This window comes from Spermophilus citellus (assembly GCF_964194105.1).
Source record: "Spermophilus citellus genome assembly, chromosome: 3".
NCBI classification, from domain to species: Eukaryota; Metazoa; Chordata; class Mammalia; order Rodentia; family Sciuridae; genus Spermophilus; species Spermophilus citellus.
In genome coordinates, this window is record NC_138184.1 from 32,730,258 (window position 1) to 32,755,482 (window position 25,225).

At 35.0% G+C, this 25,225-nt stretch overlaps 1 protein-coding gene across 8 annotated transcripts in view; it reads right to left on the reverse strand.

The window, feature by feature from the left end:
- RBMS3 (RNA binding motif single stranded interacting protein 3) overlaps nucleotides 1–25,225 on the reverse strand; it is a gene marked incomplete at its 3' end in the record, with an annotated part of 671,965 nt that overhangs the window by 85,996 nt on the left and 560,744 nt on the right. For 4 of the 8 annotated variants that reach the window (XM_081285615.1, XM_081285617.1, XM_081285614.1 and 1 more), the window contains exons 9-10: nucleotides 24,007–24,103; nucleotides 21,732–21,782 (exon numbers count right to left, since the gene is read on the reverse strand). In XM_081285615.1, the coding sequence (XP_081141741.1) occupies nucleotides 21,732–21,782; nucleotides 24,007–24,103 (148 nt within the window). The remainder of the gene's footprint in view (nucleotides 1–21,731; nucleotides 21,783–24,006; nucleotides 24,104–25,225) is intronic. The other 4 variants (XM_081285621.1, XM_081285618.1, XM_081285620.1 and 1 more) reach the window with 1 other exon arrangement.

Consider the following 25,225-nt stretch of genomic DNA (forward strand, 5'->3'; position numbering starts at 1 on the left):
TTCTTTCCTCTAAGGAATCTTTCAAATGAACATATATTTTTCATTTGAAACCCCCATGTTTCTAATCCACTTACACTTGCAGTGTCCTCTCAAGTTGTAAATGAACACAATACCTTTATTTTATCTATTTATTTTTATGTGGTGCTGAGGATCAAATCCAGTACCTCACATGTATTAGGCAGGTGCTCTCCCACCGAGCCACAACCCCTGCTACTCCTCTCATAATTTTGATGAGACTTATATGATCATTAACAGGCTACTTTAGGACAAAGAAATGCTTTTTCTAAGCAATCAATGAATACATTTTCTAAAAAGCATATAAGGAATAACAAACTACTTTTAAATAGGTTCAAATTCCAGAATTCTGAGGGAATTTAGCAATTCAAAATGGGAAAAAAAAGTAGCACATGTTATCTGGTGGATATTCACTTGAGATTGCTCACTTAACAAATTCAAGAAGAGAAGACATACCTTAAACAGAAGTATGGTACAATTTTGTAATTGTCTAACAAATTTAATCTGTATATGACTAAAAGTAAATGCAGAGAGGGGGGAGGAAAGAACAGCCTATCAGAGAGTGCAGGGATAGAGGTAAAATAAATGGACTTTCTTTCTTGCATAATCTTGACTGCACTAGGAAATCAATGCTATAACGATTAATTTCATCTTCTGGGACAGTTGTAAAAAAGAAGCTGTGTCACCCAGAATTTCTCTCATCATATCCCTGGCCATGCATGGTAGAAAGGGACAAGTTCAAATGATTGGTCCATTCTGATTTGCACAGAACTATCTATATAACTTCATACACAAGGGTGATGATAACTAACAGGGGTGCCTTGTTGAATGATTGGAAAGAAACACTGGGCACTCATTCTAGTCCATTTAAAAAAGAAAGTCTGAACGTATATGGTTATACCTTGGAAATTTGTTCAAAGTGCATAATTAAGAATCTTACTTTTTTCTTTGTTAAAATTATAAAAGTAAATAAAATAAAAAGAAAAAAATTTAATACTGGTTCAGGTGTCACTAATGAGATGGTACAGATGAAAGGTCTGTATTTGAAATGTTTAATCCATTTGTGTTACAGGTAATATTTCACTAAAAGGCCCCTTTGTTCCTGTCAGTGAATCCACACTCTTGACAATTTCAGACTGAACCTCACTGTTAGGAAAAGGTCACGAAGGAAAGTTAAATCTTGAACCATAATCCAATTTGTAAACACTTGCCTAGAGATGTAGACATATTGTTAGGGTTCTTAAGAAACTTACTTTCAACTTCTGCTTTTTAAAAATGTCAAATGGGATGAGGGAAAAGAATTCCATCTATAAAATACTCAGGGCACGGGAAAAAAACCACAGGAAAACATGATGTTCTTCAATAATTTAGCTCTCACATTCCTTGTATATAATTTTTTGAAGTTGGCTCATTGAAACACTGGAATTAGTGAGTCATAGGAGCTCATTACTCCTATGCTCAGGAAAAGTAGATCTTATTACTCGCATTAACCATAACATTAGAGGAAAATATAGTTTAATGTTCTAAGACCCAAAGATGGGATTATCCAGAAAAGCCAGAAATATCTATGCTTGTCTGTATAGAAAGGAGAAAAACTGTTTAGGATCATGAAAAAGAGGCAATCTGTTCTGCAAACAGTAGAATGTAGACTTCATAAAGGAGCTAATTGCTTCTTTGGTTTGTACCAGGCAGGGGGTTTGCTGCTGGGCCTTTCCAATGTTGTTGCTTTCCCTCTCTAGGTTGGTAGCTATAGAGGAAAACCAATTTAACAAAAACCAAAAACTCTGCCTGAACCGTCATGCAGGATTGGAATGAAAGTTTTTCTCAAACATATATGACAACTCCTAAAGCCTTTATAGCAAATCCTATACTTCAATAGAGGCTAAAAAATGATCTTTAAGACTTCTGCTAATTTGAAATGTCTATTTTCTAATTTCTCACTTGGATCAAAACTGTAAGGTGCATATACATTCGGTTCATTTAAAAAGGTATGTGTAATATAACACATAGTTAGCATTAAAATTATAGTTATGAAAAAACAAAATTAAGCTGCTAAAGAATCTTTCTTGAAGGGACATATGAACACTCTTGATTTAGTACAGGTAAGACAAGTACACTTCATATAATGTCATCATACAAATTCGTATTTCTAAGTCTAAAATGTATCGTATAGCTAAAGCATGGCAATTATTAATGAAAGAAAATGGATTGCTAGAAATCCCATCTGTTCTCTCTAATAGGAATGAATGACTCCCAAGTCTGTTATTGCCACTTTCAAGTGCCAAACCTCAATTTAAAGTTATATATTGAAAGTCTTTATCTGGTCTTACAAATTCAGCATGCCCGAAAGGAATTCCATGTCCCTGATCTTGAATTTATTCCTTCTCTTACACACACCGATTCATTTTAAGAACATTAACCTACTAGGCTAAAATCTGCTAAAGTCTGTTTTAACCACCCCATGCATACATACTCCACATCCCCTTCCTTAGTTCTTTAGTTTCACCTCTATACCTTTTATTCTTTTTATTCTCATCCTAATTTATACCACAAACTTCTTCACTGTTTCATGGTTTGTTTTCTTTTCCTTTTTTTGTATCCATATAAATGCAATTTTGGATATCCTCATATAAACACATTTGCATTATAAATATAAATCAGTGTTTTATTAAATAATATCTATTATGAAAATCAGCATATGTGGACAGTAACGTATCTGTACATAGTTTACACACACCCATGCATGCATGTATCAACCCAGCTGTTCATATTATATTTATTATAATGTACCCTTTAAAATAAAGTGCATATATGCATCTCGAAAAGTCAGATCATTTTTTAGTATGATACTAGAATCTAAGAATTTTATCATGTAACATGTAATACAAACGGGCATCATAATGATCTTTTGGTATTGATTGAAAATTCTTAGATATACAAGACTGAGGAGACAAAAGGCTTTATTGGAAAGTAAGAACTGAGTTTTAATATGCAGCATTGTTATGCAGAAATGGTTCTAATGTGTATTGATTAAAAAACCTTTAAGTTTATCTCTCTGATAAAGGGTCTCTCTTGTGAATGGAAGTTTAAATATTATTATTCAGAGCCCAAGCTGATAATGAGGCTGATTTCCTTTGTGCTAAATGAGAATTGAAAAGCTGAGAGCACGAGGTTCTTTTTAAGGTAGATAAGGAGAGACCTTCTTTCTAAACATTTGCTTCTGGTTTTCTCAGCTTATTTTTAGCATTTCTCTTCTACTTTGTGCAGTAGATTCATACCTATGTTGAGATTTTGGAAAGAATAAGCAGCACCTTCACTTTTTTCCCCCCTGGTACTGGGATTGAACTAAGGGACACTGAACCAAATCCCCAGCCCTATTTTGTATTTTATTTAGAGACAGGGTCTTACTGAGTTGCTTAGCGCCTCACTGTTGCTGAGGCTAGCTTTGAACTCTCTATCCTCCTGTCTCAGCCTCCGGAGCCTCTAGAATTACAGGCATGAACCACCATACCCAGCTTTAATTAAAAAAAAAAAAATTACACATAAACAGCATGCTGCCAACTGATTATTTCCATTTCTTCTTACAAAGTTTGCAGGAAGTTTGGTTTTCTTGTCTCTGTTGCTGATAGGGTCAGTTCTCAAGTGCAGCTTCAGAGTTAGCTGAACCTTGAGTATGTACGATAAGATGAAATCACTTGATGGTATCAACTACAGCCAACACCAAGCCATCAATTTATGCAGAGACTCAAATTTTCTCATGTTCCATACTAAATAATTCTATCCTTTTGGTTCAGTTTGCTATCAAGGAGTGCATTTTATACCCAAGTCACCTCAGCAAGAATGTCAGCATCTAGGGCTACTGAGAGCTATAAGCACTTCTTGAGCCAATAAGTGATGGTGGCTGATTGGTTTCCTGCTGGCCAGCAATGTTTTAGGCAAAATTTGCCTTTTGAGCACTTGAAGGCACAGTGCTGCAAGATCTCAAGTTAAGAATGTGTTCAAATCCTTATGAAGGCTGTGAAGATGCTACTTGAGGATAATTCTTGCATCCTTTTGTAACAGTGCTCCCTTCACCTTCTAAATATAGCCCTCATTGCTGTAAGGCTTATTTTTTTCTGTTTTGTTTATTTATTTTTACATACATGACAATAGTGGAATGTATTACACTCATTATTACCCATTTATAGCACAAGTTAATCTTAACTCTGTATAAAGTATGTTCACACCAAATTATGCCATTATACATGTACTCTTTTTTTGCATTACAATTCTTAATACACATATATACCACAATTTTTCATATCTCTGCTTGTATATAAGGTATGTTGACACCAACATCACTAAAAAAGAACAAAATCATGGCATTTGCAGGTAAATGGATGGCATTAGAGAAGATTATGCTAAGTGAAGTTAGCCAGTCCCCCCAAAACAAATGCCAAATGTTGTCTCTGATATAAGGGGAGAGACTCCAAGTGGGGTAGGGAGGGAGAGCATGGGAGGAACATTATTTCAAGACAGGGAAGAGGGGTGGGAGGGAAAGAAAGGGGGAAGGGGAATAGCAAGGATGGGGAATGTGATGGTCATCATTATACAAAATATAAGTAAGAAGATTTTTTTCTCTTTTCTCCCCTCTTGCTCTCCTTAACAGGATTAAGGAGACAGTGTTATCTTTTTTTTCCCCTTGTGAACTGCCCTTGAACACACCCACTATAGGAAGGAGATGCCTGCTGAGGATCTGGGAAGTGAAAGTTTCCCAAATGAACAAGTGAATCCTGACCACCACGTGGACAACTTGGGACCCCCTACCAGAGCATACCTGGAATGTAACCCTTGAAGTTCCTTTAAAACTCCCCTGTCCCTCCTGATCTGGAGAGTCACAGTCTTTGGGATTGAAGTCCCCTGTGTTTATCCTTTGCTAGCACAGCAATAAACCTTCTTTTTCCTTTTTTGCAAATCCCTGTCCTCATTATTAAATTGGCATTGATTGGCACTGGAGAAAGGGAACAAGCTTTTGGTATGTGCCTGAAGAATAACTACTTAGGTGAACAAGTATATGCTTCTCTCTGTATACATAACTGCAGTTTTAAGACAGAGAGACAACATTATTCGACACATACTTTTTTTCTTACTGTCCCTTACATGAGGAGGTAACAGCCTTTACCTGGATCATACTATGTCTCAGGTGGTATAATTTTAATAAAATCTTGGTTATGACTAAGGAAGTAAAACACCAAAGAAGTCCCATGTTAACAAACAGGGATTATTACATACATTCTTGTAACAGTGGTCCACTTGACCTTTTGAATATAGCCCTTGAGGCATATTTTAAAAGGGACAAGTTTATTTTTCCATATGAACTTCATGATTGCTTTATCTATTTCTACAAGAATGCCATTGGGATTTTGATTGGCATTGCATTAAACCTATAGAGAACTTTTGGTAATATCGCCATTTTGATGATGTTAGTTCTGCCTATCCATGAACAGGGTATATTTTTCCATCTTCTTAGATCTTCTTCTACTTCTCTCTTTAGGGTTCTGTAGTGTTCATTGTATAAATCTTTCACCTCTTTTGTTAGGTTGATTCCCAAGTATTTTATTTTTTTTTTGAGGATATTGTGAATGGGGTGTTTTTCCTCATTTCCATTTCAGAAGTTTTGTTGCTGATATACAGAAATGCCTTTGATTTATGTGTGTTGATTTTATATCCTGCCACTTTGCTGAATTCATTTATTAGTTCTAGTAGTTCTTTTGTAGACCCTTTTGGGTCTTCTAGGTATAGAATCATGTCATCCGCAAATAGTGATAATTTAAGTTCTTCTTTTCCTATTTTTATGCCTTTAATTTCTTTCGTCTAATTGCTCTGGCCAGTGTTTCGAGAACTATATTGCATAGAAGTGGTGAGAGAGGGCATCCCTGTCTTGTTCCAGATTTTAGAGGGAATGCCTTCAATTTTTCTCCATTTAGGATGATGCTAGCCTGAGGCTTAGCATAGATAGCTTTTACAATGTTGAGGTAAGTTCCTGTTATCCCTAGTTTTTCTAATGTTTTGAACATAAAGGGATGCTGTACTTTGTCGAATGCTTTTTCTGCATCTATGGAGATGATCATATGGTTCTTATCTTTAAGTCTATTGATGTGGTGAATAACATTTATTGATTTCTGTATATTGAACCATCCTTGCATCCCAGGGATGAATCCTACTTGATCATGGTGCACAGTTTTTTTGATGTGTTTTTGTATCTGATTCACCAGAATTTTACTGAGGATTTTTGCATCTAGATTCATTAGAGATATTAGTCTGTAGTTTTCTTTCTTTGAGGTGTCTTTGTCTGGTTTTGGAATCAGGGTGATGTTGGCCTCGTAGAATGAATTTGGAAGAGCTCCCTCCTTTTCTATTTCCTGAAATAACTTGAAAAGTAGTGGTATTAATTCTTCTTTAAAGGTTTTGTAAAACTCCACTGTATACCCATCCGGTCCTGGGCTTTTCTTGGTTGGAAGTCTTTTGATTGCTTCTTCTAGTTCATCCATTGATATTGGTCTGTTCAAATTGTGTGTATCCTCCTGGCTCAGTCTGGGCAAATCATATGACTTAAGAAATTTATCAATGTCTTCACTATCTTCTATTTTATTGGAATATGGGTTTTCAAAATAATTCCTAATTATCTTCTGTATTTCTGTAGTATCGGTTGTGATACTGCCTTTTTCATCCCGTATGTTAGTAATTTGAGTTCTCACTCTTCTTCTCTTCATTAGCATGGCTAAGGGTCTGTCTATCTTATTTATTTTTTCAAAGAACCAACTTTTAGTTTTGTCAATTTTTTCAATAGTTTCTTTTGTTTCAATTTCATTGATTTCTGCTCTGATTTTAATTATTTCTTGCCTTCTGCTACATTTGCTGTTGTTTTGCTCTTCCTTTTCTAGGGCTTTGAGATGAAGTGTGAGCTCATTTATTTGTTGGTTTTTTCTTTTTTTGAAGAATGACCTCCAGACAATGAATTTCCCTCTTAAAACTGCTTTCATTGTGTCCCATAGATTCTGATATGTTGTGTCTGTATTTTCATTTATCTCTAAGAATATTTTGATTTCCTCCTTTATGTCTTCGGTAACCCATTGATCATTCAGTAACATATTGTTCATTTTCCATGTGATGTAGGATTTTTCCTTCCTTCTTTTATCATTGATTTCCAGTTTCATTCCATTATGATCAGATAAAATGCATGGTATTATCTCCACCCCTTTATATTTACTGAGGGTTGCCCTATGGCATAATATATGGTCTATTTTTGAGAAGGATCCATGTGCTGCTGAGAAAAAAGTATATCCACTTAATGATGGTTGATATATTCTATATATATTAGTTAAGTCTAGGTTATTGATTGTGATATTGAGTTCTATAGTTTCTTTATTCAACTTTTGTTTGGAAGATCTGTCCAATGGTGAGAGAGGTGTGTTGAAGTCACCCATAATTATTGTGTTGTGGTCTATTTGATTCTTGAACTTAAGGAGAGTTTGTTTTATGAACGTTACAGCACCATTATTTGATGCATAAATATTGATAATTGTTATGTCTTGTTGGTGAATGGTTTCTTTTAACAGTATATAATGTCCTTCCTTATCCCTTTTGATTAACTTAGTCTTGAAGTCGATTTTATTCGATATGAGGATGGCCACCCCTGCTTGCTTACAAGGACCGTGTGCATGGTATATTTTTTCCCAACCTTTCACCTTCAGCATGTGTATGTCTTTTCCAATCTAAATAGGAAGTGTGAATCAGGCGGCATAGCGATACCAGATTTCAAACTATACTACAGAGCAATAGTAACAAAAACAGCATGGTACTGGTACCAAAACAGGCAGGTGGACCAATGGTACAGAATAGAGGACACAGAGACTAATCCACAAAGTTACAACTATCTTATATTTGATAAAGGGGCTAAAAGCATGCAATGGAGGAAGGATAGCATCTTCAACAAATGGTGCTGGGAAAACTGGAAATCCATATGCAACAAAATGAAACTGAATCCCCTTCTCTCGCCATGCACAAAAGTTAACTCAAAATGGATCAAGGAGCTTGATATCAAATCAGAGACTCTGCCTCTGATAAAAGAAAAAGTTGGCTCCAATCTACACATTGTGGGGTTGGGCTCCAAATTCCTTAATAGGACACCCATAACACAAGAGTTAACAACAAGAATCAACAAATGGGACTTACTTAAACTAAAAAGTTTTTTCTCAGCAAGAGAAACAATAAGAGAGGTAAATAGGGAGTCTACATCATGGGAACAAATTTTTACTCCTCACACTTCAGATAGAGCCCTAATATCCAGATTATACAAAGAACTCAAAAAATTAAACAATAAGATAACAAATAACCCAATCAACAAATGGGCCAAGGACCTGAACAGACACTTCTCAGAGGAGGACATACAATCAATCAACAACTACATGAAAAAATGCTCACCATCTCTAGCAGTCAGAGAAATGCAAATCAAAACCACCCTAAGATACCATCTCACTCCAGTAAGATTGGCAGCCATTATGAAGTCAAACAACAACAAGTGCTGGTGAGGATGTGGGGAAAATGGTACTCTTGTACATTGCTGGTGGGACTGCAAATTGGTGCAGCCAATTTGGAAAGCAGTATGGAGATTCCTGGGAAAGCTGGGAATGGAACCACCATTTGACCCAGCTATTTCCCTTCTCGGACTATTCCCTAAAGACCTTAAAAGAGCATACTCAGGGATACTGCCACATCGATGCTCATAGCAGCACAATTCACAATAGCTAGACTGTGGAACCAACCTAGATGCCCTTCAATAGATGAATGGATAAAAAAATGTGGCATTTATACACAATGGAGTATTATGCAGCACTAAAAATGACAAAATCATGGAATTTGCAGGGAAATCGATTGCATTAGAGCAGATTATGCTAAGTGAAGCTAGCCAATCCCTAAAAAACAAATGCCAAATGTCTTCTTTGATATAATGAGAGCAATTAAGAACAGAGCAGGGAGGAAGAGCAGGAGGAAAAGATTAACATTAAACAGAGACATGAGGTGGGAGGGAAAGGGAGAGAAAAGGGAAATTGCATGGAAATGGAAGGAGACCCTCACTGTTATACAAAATTACATATAAGAGGTTGTGAGGGGAATGGGAAAAAAAAAAAAACAAGGAGAGACATAAATTACAGTAGATGGGGTAGAGAGAGAAGATGGGAGGGGAGGGGAGGGGGGATAGTAGAGGATAGGAAAGGTAGCAGAATACAACAGTTATTAATATGGCATTATGTAAAAATGTGGATGTGTAACCGATGTGATTCTGCAATCTGTATTTGGGGTAAAAATGGGAGTTCATAACCCACTTGAATCTAATGTATGAAATATGATATGTCAAGAGCTTTGTAATGTTGTGAACAACCAATAAAATTCATAAATAAATAAAAGGGACAAGTTTTTCTTTTCCTCTTCTCTCTCAACCCTTCCCTAACCTGGGGGCAGGGAAAAAGATTACCTTGAGTTAGCTATTCTGTACAGGAAAGAGATGTCTCCAGAAGAACTAGGAAGTGAGGATCTCCCGAATTAACAAGCCAATTTCAACACACCCTCAGGGAGCACCTGGGACCCCCTGTCAGGGCACATCTGGAATGCAGCCCTTGAATAGCTTCTTTAAAAGCCCTCTCTTTTCCCAGATGGGTGGAATCATAGCCACTGGGACTGGAGTCCCAGTGTTGCTCTTTTGTTAGCAAAGCAATAAAACTTCCTTTTCCTTTTTGTTTTTTTCAAAACCATGTCCTCCTATTGGATTGGCATGGCACAGACAAGGACTCAGCTTTCAGTGACATTTTTACATCAAATGAAGCCATGGAAAACTATGTGCCTGAAGAATAACTACTTAGGTGCACAAGTATATGCTTCTTTCTGTCTACATAAGTGCAGTTTTAAGATAGAGAGACAACATTATTCGACACATACTTTTTTTCTAGAATATAAAAGCAGGGAAAAAAATCCTCTCTGGGCCATCTGATACTTTTGTTTTTAAATCAGAGAATAAAACAATAGGACCAATTTTATTTATTTAAACTGTTTTGGCCTTAACCTTAGAAAATTCAAGGTGAAATGTAGATGTCCCATTGTAATAACTACCCACAATCTAAGTTTTAAGAAATATATTTCCTCTGCTATGATTTTTGTTCCATTTTTCTTGGTTTAACCTTTTGAACAGGTCTTTTCTTGTAAGTAGCTTCAGTGCATTTTTTAAGACTAGATGAGACAGATGTAAGTCCTTGTTAGTGTTGGGTCTGAATAGAGTGGATATCTCCTTTTTATTCAGTTCCATATTGGTACCCAAAAGTGGCAGGAGGGTGTCCTTGGAAAATCAGGTCCTAAAATAGTAGATCTAAAGTTGTTCTGATACTACATGTACAAATTTATTTTTTAAGTTGATTCTTTTATTCACCCCAAATAGAGTATTTATCTACATGGCAAGGAAAAAGAGTTACAGCTTAGTCCTGACAAACAGATTTATCAATTTTTCAGATTTTTAGGAAGAAGAAGAGACAATATGAAACAGAATGAAGAAAAATAATTTTCATTTGCTACAGTGTTTGCCCAAAATGTTCACATATGGCCAGTAAGGGCATAAGCAATGCACATACTAAATTCTGGAATGTTAAAATGAGCATACAAGGTCTTCTACACCCTTGCCAGACTTCTCAGTAAAGCGATTTAGAGGAGAAATGGGGAAATAAATACACAGTGTCTCTGGTATAATCAAACCTGCAACTAAAAAGCAGCTAGAATCTGCACCATGAATATGAGAACTTTTCCTAAGTTGTTTTTTAGCAAACTTTTAAAATAGTTTTTTTCTTATCTCTCTCATCTCCACCTCCCTCTCCTATACCTCCTAATTGGTTGACCTACAAAATCCAAGCTATTCAAGACCATTAACCATGATCCTGAATTGCAGATGTAGTCCTGAAGTAGAAATAACTAAGCTCTTCAAGATCAATTTTCAAAGAAAAACAAAGTTTCCCAATGACATTCTGAGAGGCAAGAAATAGAGAATAATGCATTTTAATATTTAGGGATACTGTTAATATTTAAACCCATTTTTGACTGCATATTTAATGAATTCTCAAATACTTCACATAACTGCTAAAGACTTAGATATGTGAAGACATTTTCTTCAAAGGTGCTAGGAAAGAGCAAATGGTTCTGTACAGACTCTCTGTCCCCTCCTCCTCAGTCCTTCAGTGATTCATTAGTAGTTTTTGTTGCCCTGGCAACATTTGTAAAATAAATGATTTACCCTTTCTCTATATGATTTTGTTGCCCTGGTAACTTGCTGTTTTCTAGAGAGTCTGACCTGGACATTCTTTTGGCTGTATATTTGCTTTCTTTAGGAAACAGAGTTTTAATGGATTGAATACTTAGCATTATGTTTCTATTTAATTATATTTAATATGCTAAGTGGCTATTAAGGAAGTAATGCCAATGTCTTCAGGAAGGAACTGGCAAGGTAGTGATATTCTGGTTTACTGATGAAGTGATGAAGACATTGGAAGTCCAAGGACTCATTGGAAGTCATGTGTGATTGGAATTCCATCTCTTAGCAGCTGTCAGTCTCCTGTTTAGAATGGTGTGTCTGATGTTTTAAAAAGTAATAAATTACAGTTTGAGCTATTCTTTCCTTTTTACGATGCATAGTAAAATAACATTAAAGCACATGGAGAAAAGGCATATACACACATGCAAACATACACACGCATGCACAAATGTGCACATGTACACACACACACACAAGTATATATAACATTTCTATAGTATTGAAGTTGAAAGTTTTCAATCAGTGTTAATTGCTTGTGTGAAAAAATTACAGAGACAGTGGCTTATAGATGTATCGCTGTGTACTCTGGACCTGTGTTGGTACCTGGTTCTTGGCAGATGGCAACATATATATCTGAGAAAATTTTTAGAAGTATAAAAAGTTATTTTTCAATTTCAAAAGATTCTGGGATCACTACAACTTCTAGATAGATACTCCTGGGTAGGAAGCAGGGTCCTTAGCAAGAAATGTGCACACTCAGAAGCTTTTGGAAGATCTATTTGGATAATGAATGTTATGAACAAAATTATTTTTAAGGGCATAAAATTACTTTATGTTCAGAGTCTTTACATAAGGCATTTTTATAAAGCATTTTCCCATTATGATTGAGTTATCTATTTCTCCATTGGAATTTATGAATTTCACACACATAAGAGACATAATTTACTTTTTCTGTTTTATATTTACAAAATAAACCTAAATTCTAGACAAAAGCATTGGGAGTTTTCAAGCTAATCAAAATATGTAGGAAAGTTGGTCAGAGCTGACTAAATGAAAGTTGTCCTTTAATATACCAAAAGTTACCTTTCCAACCTAATCTTTCCTTATTCATAACAGAAATTTCACTTACTAAAGATTATTTGCCTCTCTGCCCTGAAATAATTTGAGATCCCTACCCATACTTTATGTATGGGGACAAATATTTTTTTTTCAACTAAAATGCCCTCTTAAAGGTCATGTGTATATCTTTATTTTTCCTTGTCCTTAACTGTTCAAAGTTGCTCCCTCATTTTCAATGTTATATAATTGCTAAACATGTGACACATTTTCAGCTGTCCATTTTTAATCAAATCATTTTAAACATATAAAATATTTCTCTACAATTAAATTGCACATCCGAAGAAAGATTATTTTTTATTTCTCTTCTCCCATTTCCAATACAAAAAGCATAGTAAGCATAGTATATGCATATCCGAAGCTCAAGAATTTAAAAAAAAGTTTTAAATTGAATCCCAGTATCTTAATTTCATAGGATGAAGAGTCAATGACTAGTATAGCTAACGGCTCAAGAAAAGGAAGTCTGAATAAAGTGAAAATATAAGGAAAACATTCCTCTCATTTTAACACAATAAAGATCATTAGGAAACAAAATGAAAACTCCTTATATTCTTAAAAATGACAAACCATTGACCTAAAACTAGCAATTTCTTTTAAAACAGTTGCCCACAAATTATTTTTACTTTGTGCTATACTTAAAATCCATGCGGTCCAAAAGATCAACAACTAATTACGAAGGATCTAATAATACAAATTTGGTTAAGATCATGGCATTTTGCAATTCAGTTGCTTTGAGCATTTAGCAACTAAATCATCAACTATGCAACAATCTGGTAGAGTCTGTAAAGTTCCTAGGTGATACTCACAAATCTACAAACAGATTATGTGTTTTAGTCTACTGTGAACGTGTCTGACAGAAACCATAAGTTAATTAAAACTGAGTTTGGTGGAGTAAGTACATCTATTCTCAAAAGCAAAAATGGATTTGTATGTGAATTTCTTGAAAACTTCAATATTAGATAGTTCCAATACTATTTAAAATTGTTCCAGAATTTAGAGAAAAAAGAGTCCAAATTATTTTTGTGAAGTTTTTGTAATTCTCATATTCAAAACTGACTAAAATAGTACACCTAAAAGAGACTATCACTTGATAATTTCACTAATAAACACTGATGCCAAAATAATAAATAAAATATTAATGAGTATAATTAGAAATATGTCTTTAAGAAGTACACAAAAAATATGTCTTTAAGAAGTACACAACATAGACAAATGGTGTTCATGTCAGAGAGGCTCTATCTTAAAAAATAATAATTATAATCCAATTAATACTGATATATTAATAAAATTAATTTGGCCAAAGGAAAACAGACTTATAATAGTTTTTTTGAAAGACTTTTGATTAAATTCAATATCTACCTCGAATTAAAGAAGATAAATATCTCCTAGCATCATTTCCATTATGATGAGGATTAAATCAAATTATATACTCCAATGATACTGAACCAGCAAAATAAATTATGAAGTATAAATATTAAAAATGAGGTAGAAAATATATTATTTAGGATAGCTATGAAACTCTATCAATCGCTGACGTACATTATGGAAAAAATACAAGAATTTAGAGAGATAGGTATTATGAAAATTATTTCATATTATGGGATGGAAGAACAGGCTTAAAAGCATCATGAATGATCAACCAAACATTTCCCAAAGGTGGATATTCTCTAGGACAGCTAATCAGGAACAATGGGTGAAGGAGAGACTGCACTAAATTAAGATAGTCTTAAAGTACAGTAACTAAATATAATATGCAGTCATTGATTGTTTTTTGGTTTGTGCAAATCAACTCTAAAGGTAATTTTGGATGAGTTGAGAAAATTTGATAAGAGGACATAAAAAAAATTTCTTCATGTGGGAAAATGGAGATTATTAGCTAATTGTTTTAAAAATGTTTGTACAGTGTGATCTCATTTTGATAAAAGATATACATATGTGTGATATTTACTAGTGTTTGTGTGTGTGCTTAGATGTAGGTAGATAAGTAGATGTAGATATAAATACAGATGAGTATCTGGACATATAAAATATTAGATTCTAATTGGAATAACCTCTCTTAAGAGGGAATTGGTGTTTATATATTCCTGTTTTCACTTAGGTATATATTCTAAATTTCAACAATGCTTTGAATAATGAAAGGATATTTTACAAAGAAAATTGGCATATAAGAGTAAATTATTTTTCTGTATACCATTGTGACCAATGAGAAAATAGAATACAAATTTCAGAACTATTACAACAACAAAAATTTTAATATGTCAAAGAAAACACACATTTAAGAAATATATTGAACATATAAGAAAGAAACTTAAATGCTCTTTGAATGGCTCAGAAGTCACAATAGAATTCTTCAGTAAATGCAAAGACATTTGGGAAATTTTTTTTCTAAAATATTGGAATTTTTTTCCAAATGTCTCTTCTCTTATAAGTCAATACATAATATTCAACATGATACCAATCTGAATTTCAATAAATTCTTCTAGCTTGGTAACATGCTACTAAAACTCATACAAAAATGTAAATTTTCTAGAGAAGTTCCTGAGAGCAGGGGGGAAAAAAAACAAAACAAAACATTGTTAAGGACAAGTTCAATGTATGAGATGCTATAAGTTTACAGTAATTAAAATAGAGCAATGGTAGAAACAAAAAAGCCAGTAACAGAATAGAGTTCAGAAATAGTCCCAAACATGAACAGAGATTTACTCTGTGATAAATATTGGCATAAATTTTTATATCAGTAGAGAAAATATAGATGGCTTATTTTGTAGAATTTTTTTATGACAATTGACTATACATTTAAGGAAAAAAGATCTGGATCATTATCTCATCAAATACTACAAAATAAAATTCCAAAGTACTATAAACACATTATGGAACATCAATAATTTAAATTTTACAGTCATTAGAGTCTTTCAAACAGAATCCATATGTTCTATAGCAGTGGTTGACCAAAGAGCCTGAAAGCCAAATGTTGCCCTCATCTGTTTCTATAAATAAAGTTTTATTAGAACCGTTACACCATTCATTTATGTGTTGTTCACACTACCACCACAAAACTGAGTAGGTGTGACAGAGTCCATATGGGACACTAAACTAAAAATATTTACTATTTGGCTGTTTATAGAAAATGTTTGCTGACTCTTGCTCTAAAGAGAATGACTGGACCAAAGGAACATAAATAAAGATAAATCTGAATCCATAAATACCAACTTTTTTACATATAAAAACCTATACAATTAAAATTCAAATAAATTGAGAAAATATCTAAGCTAAAGCAAGTGTTGATACACTGATTATAATATTTTATACATAAGATCAAGGTCCTAAGAGAAAAATGAGTAAGGTGAATGAAATTGGAGGTCAGAGAAAAAGAAAATAAAATAGATCCATAAACACATGAAAAGCAACTCAACTCCTCCAGGACTCAAAGAAATAAAAGTAAAACATCAGTAAGACACATTCATTACTTATCACTCTAACAAATATTTAAAATTTGAAATCAACCTATGTTGAGGAGGCCCTGAGGAAAGAAAATCGGTTATTAAAGTATAATTTGACAATGATGTATGACAAATTTTAAAACATGTGCACCTTTTATGCTAGCAACTTTTCCTTCAGATATTTTCTCACTAGGACTCAATATTAGAATCTTGAGTTTCTAAGCAAGTTGTAAAAGAAGCAACCTAAGGAACTATGCATGGGAAATCAGTTAAATAGCTTTTAGTGCATTTATGATATATTATGATTTTTTTAAAAGGCTGATATAGAACTGTATGTGTCTCCTATGTAATGATATCCTAAACGTTCTTGCTATGTTTTGATGTGGTTTATCCCCCCACAAAGTTTCGTGTTTTGGAAGCTTGATCCATACTGTAAGACTACTGAAAGGTAGTGGGACCTTTAAGAGGTGGGGTCTAATAATGGGAGAGAATTTGGTTATGATCTACCTCACAAATGGATTAATGCCAGTTGCATGCAGTGGGTAGAGTTTTGCAGGAGCCATTTATTTCCTAGGATAGTAGGTAATTATAAAAGAGTGAGGCTGGAGTCTCCTTGATCTTTTGCGTTCTCTTTCATGATGTGATCCCTCTCTTGCATGCTTTCTTAAGCAGACAGAAGACCCTCACCTGGGGCCAGAGAGGTATGAATGCCTCATCTTGGAGTTTCAGCTCCCAAAACTGTAAGCCAAAGTTAATTTCTTTTCTTTATAAAATATCCACCTGCAGGTATTTTGTTATAGCTACACAAAACAAATTAAAATAATCCAATAGGAGAAAAATAAAGCAAGTTGTAATACAATATTTCCAATCTCAAATATGTGTTTATAATACATACACATTTACATGAATATGCATATATACTGTTATATGCATAAATTGACTGGATGGTAACATGAATTTGTTAACAATGATCATTTCTGCAGAATAGAATTGATGAGTAAAGGATTTCTAGTTTTCTGTCTTTTAAACTTCTGTGCACTTAAATAGTGGGCCTTGAATGCCACTGTTTATAGATTTTTTTTTATAAAGTCACTTAATATTTTTTGAAAAACTACTATAGAACATTGGATTTACATGTAACAAAGCAAAGTCAGCTCTGCTTTGTAAAGTAGTTAAGGTGACTCAGAGACTTGCTACAAAATTGTTTTGTTCATATTTACTTCACCCTAGAAGTTCATTTAAAAGGAGGTAACAATGGAAAGAAAATATGGCTCCTAAGTTTGGGTCTCACTCACTTGAATTCTTTCCTGACAGAAATAATATTTATGGGTTAAGGAAGTTGTTTCTTGATATTGTTAAGTTGAAAAATATTTTATATTAACATAGTATCTGTTTAGCTAAGTTAACTATTTTGCTCTGGTACTTTGGAAATGAAAACATGAGGATTATCATTTTTGTCTGGCTCAGGTATTACAGAAAAAGAGAAATATCTGAAAACCTTGTTTTTTGAACAGTTATAATATTCTGTAGTATTTGGTATATTGTCAAATTTGGTGATATGCTTTTTAAGAAAACACACGTGGAAATTTAGAGGACAAACTACAGCTTAGGCTTCACCTATGTGGAGGTAAAGAATAATCAAATCAAGTATTCTGGCTCTCTTATAAAGCCTTGTTGTAGAAAGAAAGTTTATATTTGTTCTTTAGCTGTAAACTAGGTTTTATTAATCAGAAAAACGACAATTGAACTATGCATGGTGACAAATCTTCTAATGGTTCAATGAAGGCATCTTAAGTTCCTTACATTACTGTAATTAGATAACCAATTTGTAATTAAGTAAAAATGAGAGATGACCTTTCTCCCTGAGATAAAATAGGGCTAACCATATGAAAAATAGCATATTTATGACTCAAATGAGCCTAAATAGAATTCAAGAGAATGGGACTCTACTTTTCTCTTGGGAAGTATTATTTTTTTCTCCATGTCAGTAGCACAAGTTTAACAAAATATCCAATGTAATGGGAATTTCAACCACTTATGGACATGCCATCCTACTATAACGTACTGCTCTGTCAAGTAGATACTTGGTGTAATCCAATTAATTATTAATATTCTGTTGATGTGATGGTACAGTTTGGAGTATAGCATAGTCATACAAATACAAGTAACAAGATTGCATTGACAGAGTCAGTATATTTACTTGCTCACAGCAAAAAGTGAATTCATAATTTAGGAGGCAGCCCTCTGTCCTTAGAGTCTGTTCAAATGATCAACAATAAAGTGCAAACAGAAATGGGCTTGCTTTCCTAAAATCTTTCCAGGAGATTCAATAAGATCCCAGAGTCCAAAAACTGTGATCTGTTTTCTTGCACAAATACCAGAATGGCTATAACCCATGAGAGGAGATCCCCTTTTCCAAGAGCCTTTTTCTAAATCAGAAAAAAAAAAAAAAACACTCTGCACACTACTTTGAAAATTAAATCTCCAGAGAAGCCAGCTGGAATGGAAAAATTGAGCAAACTATATGCTTATGTTTTTTGTTCCTCATCTTCTTCTTGTTCTATTCCCTTCTTGACATCAATTTACTTCTCTCTCAACCACACAGTACTCCTCCAGCTTAACCATTCATCTACCATAGAAAAAAGACCAAGGGCACTGTGCTCTACAGTTATACTTTGCTGAAAGACTGATTCTTTTCAGATACAACCCTGATTGAGACCATAGGGCCCCTTTAGTCGACTCTGAAAAGGAATCTGAAGGGGCTTCTGGTCCAGGTGATCAATGCATCTGGCTTCCACTCAAGAGTCTGTGAGCCAGCTGGGAAGAAGAAGCCTCCACAGTGAGAGGTCACACAGGAGATTTTCTTCAAATGGGGAAGAGAGATGGGATAGGAGAGGAAAGTTGCAACTGCAGTGAACTTATGGGCAACATATTTAGGACATGGTTAATGACATTTTGAATTTATTTTTCAAGCAGATTCCAGTTACTGATAAAGAAGGTACCCAATGGGCCTTTCCTTTAAGTACAAGGTGTTGAATGGTTTGGTAAGTAAATGAAATAAGTACCAATCTAAACAATTGGACTTATTTATAGCCAGAAAGTTTATCCTCACCAAACTCATTAGCAAAGTGAGATAAAAAAAAAAAAAAACATTGAGAAGCTGGGGTTGTGGCTAAGTGGTAGAATGCTTGCCTAGCAGGTGTGAGGCACTGGGTTCAATCCTCAGCACCACATTAAATAAATAAATATTATTAAAAAACCCACTGTGAATGTGGTAGAAATAGGTGATATTTGCCAAGTCTCCACTTTTTTTTCTATACCAGCACTCCTTTTCTACAATTGGATAATCTAAAACATAATGTGAAATCTACATATATAACTTAATACCTTATTTCATTTATTGAACAAAACACATAATTATTTAGATGTTATTATGTCTATCTTACAAATGAGAAAAGTGCAGTTCAGAAAGTTTAAGGAAATCCCCATATGTAGAAGAGTTTCCTAGGCTGATGTGTGTAACCAAGAATCTATGTTATTAATCATCAATTCATTCATTCATTCTTCTAAGATACGGGTTATTTTGTTTCTTCACTTCAAAAAGCTTAAGTATTTTTATTTTTTAGAATGATATTGTGATCTATTTAACTTAATTTCATTGTGAGAATGAAATTAAGGCCAGTTGGGTAATACATACAACCAACAAGACTGTTAACAGGGCAAAGACTGGTAGTATAAACTATGTGTTCCCCAGACACTGTTTAGTTATTTTTTTCCATGGTAAAAACAAGAATGTGGTGGGTGGTCCAACTATTCCTTTTTCCAGGAATCTGCCCCAGTTAAACATTACATTTTATGTTTAGTGGCCTAAGCTCAACCATGATGTGCAGTGTAGTCATGGGACGTGACACATGATACCAATGAGCAGAAGCCACAGCAAGCAAAATCCAAGGAGACAAAGTAAAGCGCGCACACACACACACACACACACACACACACACATACACACACACTCCCCTATTGCCAGAGGAAGATACATGAGAAATATACATGCAACCATGAGGTTGAAGCTATTCTGGGCTGGAGAAAGAGGTAGCTGAAAAACTTAGCTGAGGTCCTCAGTAACAGCTCAAATGAAGACCTGAACAACCCTCCTGCATCCTCCTCCTAACGGCTCAAGAAATACTAAGGAGTTTCTATATTTTGACTATCTAAATATTTTGCCAGATCTGCATTCTTTTTAGCCACAAAGAGATGTGTAACCTTGGTGTGAAGACTGAGTAAGCATTATTGCTCTGCCGATAAGCACGTTATTTCTTTAGACAGTGGTTGTTTCCTTCTGGAGTCTCCTTTAGAACTTGGCAGGTCTCTCTGCTTTTCCTATGCTAGCTCACACCATGCTATGCTATATGTTGGTTTGGCAACACATGTTGAATCTTACCTCATGATTTGGATAGAAGAGTAAGCCTGGATTTGCTGCATATTAGTATGATTTATAGAACACAGAGGAGATGAACTCAGGAAACCCCCAAGGTGTGTAAATAACAGTAAATAGAGGGATTTACAAAATATGTTCCAAAGTTCTGCTGTAGTAACCTACCTATTGGTATTCTTTAAATAAAAAACAAACTGTTGAAATGTTAGCAGCAACATAAGTTCCTTATTTAAAAAAAAAAAAAAAGAAATGGACAAAGTTCAAATATGAAAAACAGATTCTCTGGTCCTCTGAGTGCAGGAAATGAATGCCTGCGCATTCAGCTCCATGCTCTTTAAACTTAGCTTTTTAGGGTGAAAATGCAGCGTTACTCCTTTGTACAACTAACATATTCCATGATAAGGATAATGGTAATAATAATAATGCACAGCATTTCATATTTTTTCATTGTTTTCATAGACATTCTCATTTGATCCTCCCTAAAGCACTGTTAAGTCTAGTGACCGAAAAGGACACAAAGCCATAGATGTGAGCTACCTAGGAGTACACCAGAGAGTAGTCAGGCTCTCTCGTCTGTCTAACACTCTTATGAGTGTGTTGTTATTGAAACACACATCTCTCTCCCTCTCCCCCCTCCCTCCCTCCCTCTCTCTCTCTCTCTCTCTCTCTCTCTGAGCTAGAAAATCTTGAAGATGAGACAAGATAAAAGGAATATTGGCCTCCATTCTAGATTCTAATGTCACATATCATGCTCTTCCTTTAGAACAGATGTAATGTGCCAGAAAAATGGGAAATTTAGCCTGCAGAGAATAATTTGAATATTTTTTGGATGACATTTCCCACTAAAGAAAATAATACCTATAGCTAGCTAACCTTATAAAACAACAACAACAAACTACCCACCTTGCTATCTATAGAGCATCATCTATCAGCACAGAACTACCTTCACATTTCAGATATATTGCTTAAGGTCAACACTTGGCTTTGATACTCAAAATTGCCCCCAAACCCACTTCTCACGACATCTGAAGAAGGAAAATGAAGACTTTTCTGGTATAAGGATTTAACAGAGTTCTGAGTTCTTGTATAAAGCAAAAGTTTCTCATTCATAACAAGTAGTAGACATCAGCTGGGAGGTTGACTGCTTTTCTGCTATTTCCTACAATAAAGTTTCTATCTATCTCTTTTTTCCCTCTTTATCTACCTGTGTCTCTCTAGCTATCAGTTGTACATGCTTTTGTAGATATTTTCAGGAACAGCTTTTTATCTGGAGAATATGGCTGCCTGAAAGAGTTATAGAATATAACAAAAGCTTTACCCCGAAGCTTCGATGCATTACAAAAGCTTGCACTTGGATAAGAGAAATATTGAGCCTCAGGTGACTGAGAACACTTACTGTTGGTTGCATAACGTATGGCGGATGAGGCATCCATGAAGTACTCTGGACCTATATCAAACAGCATTTATTAGCACAAAGCAATCACAGAGAGAACTGGTTCTTGTGTTCAGTGGAGTCACACTAGGTCATAAGGAAGTGGATTCCATCTGACTTTACAGCTAATTAACGCTCAAAACTAAGGATCAAAAGGGAATTCTTAGACCTGAGTAATTTGGTCCCTGAGACAATGAAATAAAGCAACTTCCCATTTCTCTGGCTGGCTTCGCTTTTAGTGTCCACATGGACGAGACTGGATCTTGAAGCATATTTGAGGTTGGCATTGAAGATTCAAGACTTAGAAGGCCTCAGAGACTATTTTCAGGTCAATTCCCAGGGATACTCTGGGAAATAATGAAGGTAGCAAGAGTTAACTGCTAGACTTCCTCTTTTTCTGTCTTTGGTTGTGACTTTAAATCCTCAGGTGATCCCAATCTTAGAAAAATGTCCAAGGAGTAAAAGTGGTATTAAAAAAAAATGAAGAAATAAACTAGAAAATTGTGAGGAGTGCTTTGGGCTAAACCCAAGTTAAACAAGTTTGGAAATTCTTTTTTTTTTCCCTCTCTCTCTCATGGCAATTTGTATGGAGAATAGAAATGTGCATTTGAGCCAGCCAGCTCTTCTAAAAGGTATCATGTATCAGTCAAATGAGAAAGTCAGACTGTACAAGCTGACTGTCACATAGGAAACCATGAAGATTTTGTTTTCCAATACATTCACACCAACAAAATTGCCAATTCACTTCACATTATGAAAACATAAAAGTGGTGAAAAGCCAAGAGTCAACAACATGGGAAATTGCTGTAATCTCTTTTTTTGAAAGAAAAGAACTAGAGTTAAATTTCACGTATGAGCCCTCCCAAGTGAAGTGTCTTTTCTGTGCATTTTTTCATTCATATCTCCAAAGTGCTCTACACTGTGTCTTAGTGGGTGGTCTTGGCTGAAGCAGAGACCAAGATTAGAAAAAAGAAAGCGCGCACACACGCGCATGCACACACACGCACACGCACACACACGCACACACACACACGCTGGCCTGCAGGAAGAATAAAAACTGGATAGCACCTGCATATGGCCTCATGAGTCCCAAGGAAAGACAATTAAGAAATCAGCCTTTCTAGGACCCCCTAATGCAATTCAAACAAAAGTCCATTCCATTCGCCCATGGGTATATTTCAAGAGTGTAGAAAAACAGTGAAAATGATCTGCTTCAGGGGAAATCAGTGAAAGAAAAATGCACATAGTCTTAAGTTTGATGCTCTGATAGCTGGGACATCCTGAAATGAAGTATGCTATGCAGTGGCTCAATAAGGTGAAACTTCACTGAATTAGTAGCAGTCAGCACCATGATAGTTTTACCCACTGTAAAACGTCCAACCCCACCATTTGCAAAACACAGAGAAGCACGTGCTGGTTCTCTCTTTCACAACTTTTTCAAAAAAGAAATACTTCCTAGATGTAGCATTTATAGGCATTTTCTAATCAGAATTAGAAGAGTTGTTTGAAGAATAACTAGGTAAAGAGGAGAAGGGAGTAATATCACATCTCTCAAAGGAATAAGGAATATTTTTTTTTTTAAGGGAAAAGTATGACAATTTCAATCCACCCGTGCACTTGGAATGACTGGTCGCAACATTTGGTTTAAGACACATTGAGTCTCAGATTTTCTTGTGTTCCAACATGCGGAATCACGGAGATCCCTTTTGATCCCTCTGGAACTGAGAATGAAATATAAACAGGGAGCAGGAATAACTTTTACCACTTTGATAATTTTCCTTATTTGCGGGGGAAGTATGATTTAACCCCTATCTGTGTTGCTGTGACAAAATGAGATGACAATGGTGAAATATTCTAGAATAAGTGAAGGGATTGCTAGAAACGTGCTTTTCCGAAAGACACAATAGGGAACACGAACAACCAAAATAACAGACAACAAATAAAATAATTCCCCAGTGGTAAGAGAGCTGTACTAACAGTGGCTGGCAAGTTGCATAATCATAAAAACTCAGCAGGAAGAATGAAAAGCATGTTGGATTTTATTATTCAGTGAATTGATGCAAACAGGCCCTAGAAAGTATAGACTAATTCATAACTTGAGCATTATCATACTAAGAGGAGACTATAGTATATGAGGACATTTTTTTTTCGATTAATTCTAAATGTGCCCTTTTTGCCTCTACATAGTGAATTACTGGTAAGGAAGATCTCTCCTGAGGTGCAGGTGAATCAGACATACCTGGTATGTGGAGACAGGGGAAGCAGCAATGAATGGCGTGATAGATGTCTGTGGAATCATGCGGTTGGTTGCAATACTGTACGGTGAAGAATAAAATCTGCAAACAGAAAAAAAAAGGAAGAAGAAGAAGAAGATTTCATGAAGCTGCTGAATGCCTGGCTACTGATCAATGCTACTGAGCACGTTTTAGAAAGACAAGCGTTCCACCCTCATGATTTTCCACCAACTCTTAATAGGAGCATCCAGGGGATTAACAGTATTGGATTCCACTAAGAGAAGTCAATCATTGAACAAAATGACTACTTCAAGTCATTATATAAAATTAGCTGCAAAAATCTCTCTCTAATGCCAGGTGAATATAACAGTAATTTAATCAACAAGGTCAGAAAAGCCATGGTCATCATTCTTTTCAAAAAAAGGTCAGGCCATTCTAAAGCTCTGTGGGCGAAAGGCAAACGAAAACACCAAGTTTTGTGAAGATGGCTAATATACCAGCAGGAACTGTATCTATCTCTTTATTCAAGAAATAAGTATCAGTTCCTAGGAAGTTCTGGATATTTCTGTGCTAGACATTGTGCCCTCAGGCAGAGAATTCTTTCTCCACGAAAAGAGAAGAAAGAGGACAATTAGTGTATAAAAATAGGAATATTTTCTGGATTCAATGAAGATGGAGAAAACTGGATCTATATGACAGACTCTTGGAGACTCTGGGGTCCTTCATAGAACAATTATAAAGTGATACTGAGCAAAATCAGGATTTCACATGCTACAAGTGGGATGATTCTTCTGGAGATCTAGTAATGAGTGGATCCTAGAAATAGAAATAAGTTGTATGCCCTTCTTTCTTCAGGATGTACCTTCGAATTCATGAGTTGCTTGATGTCAAATTCATCTGCAGAAATTTAAGTCATATTTTCTCCTTCCTATCTCGCTATAAGTGAACAAATAAAACCAGGTTTCCTGGGATGGAGTATTTCGCTGAAGTAAGGATTGATAGAGAAAAATGAATATCAGGGATAAAGGAATCATTACTTGAGTTTTACCATATGCCTATCAAAAATCAATTACTATGTTCAATTTTTAAAATTATTGAGACAAAGTCCTAATAAGTCTTAGTAGTCACTGATGTTTTTTCATAGAGAATTTCCTGGGTTACTTGAAAAGGAAGCATTTCCTGAGACTGTTATTGAATGTAGACAAATGAAGAGTAAAGGTTGCC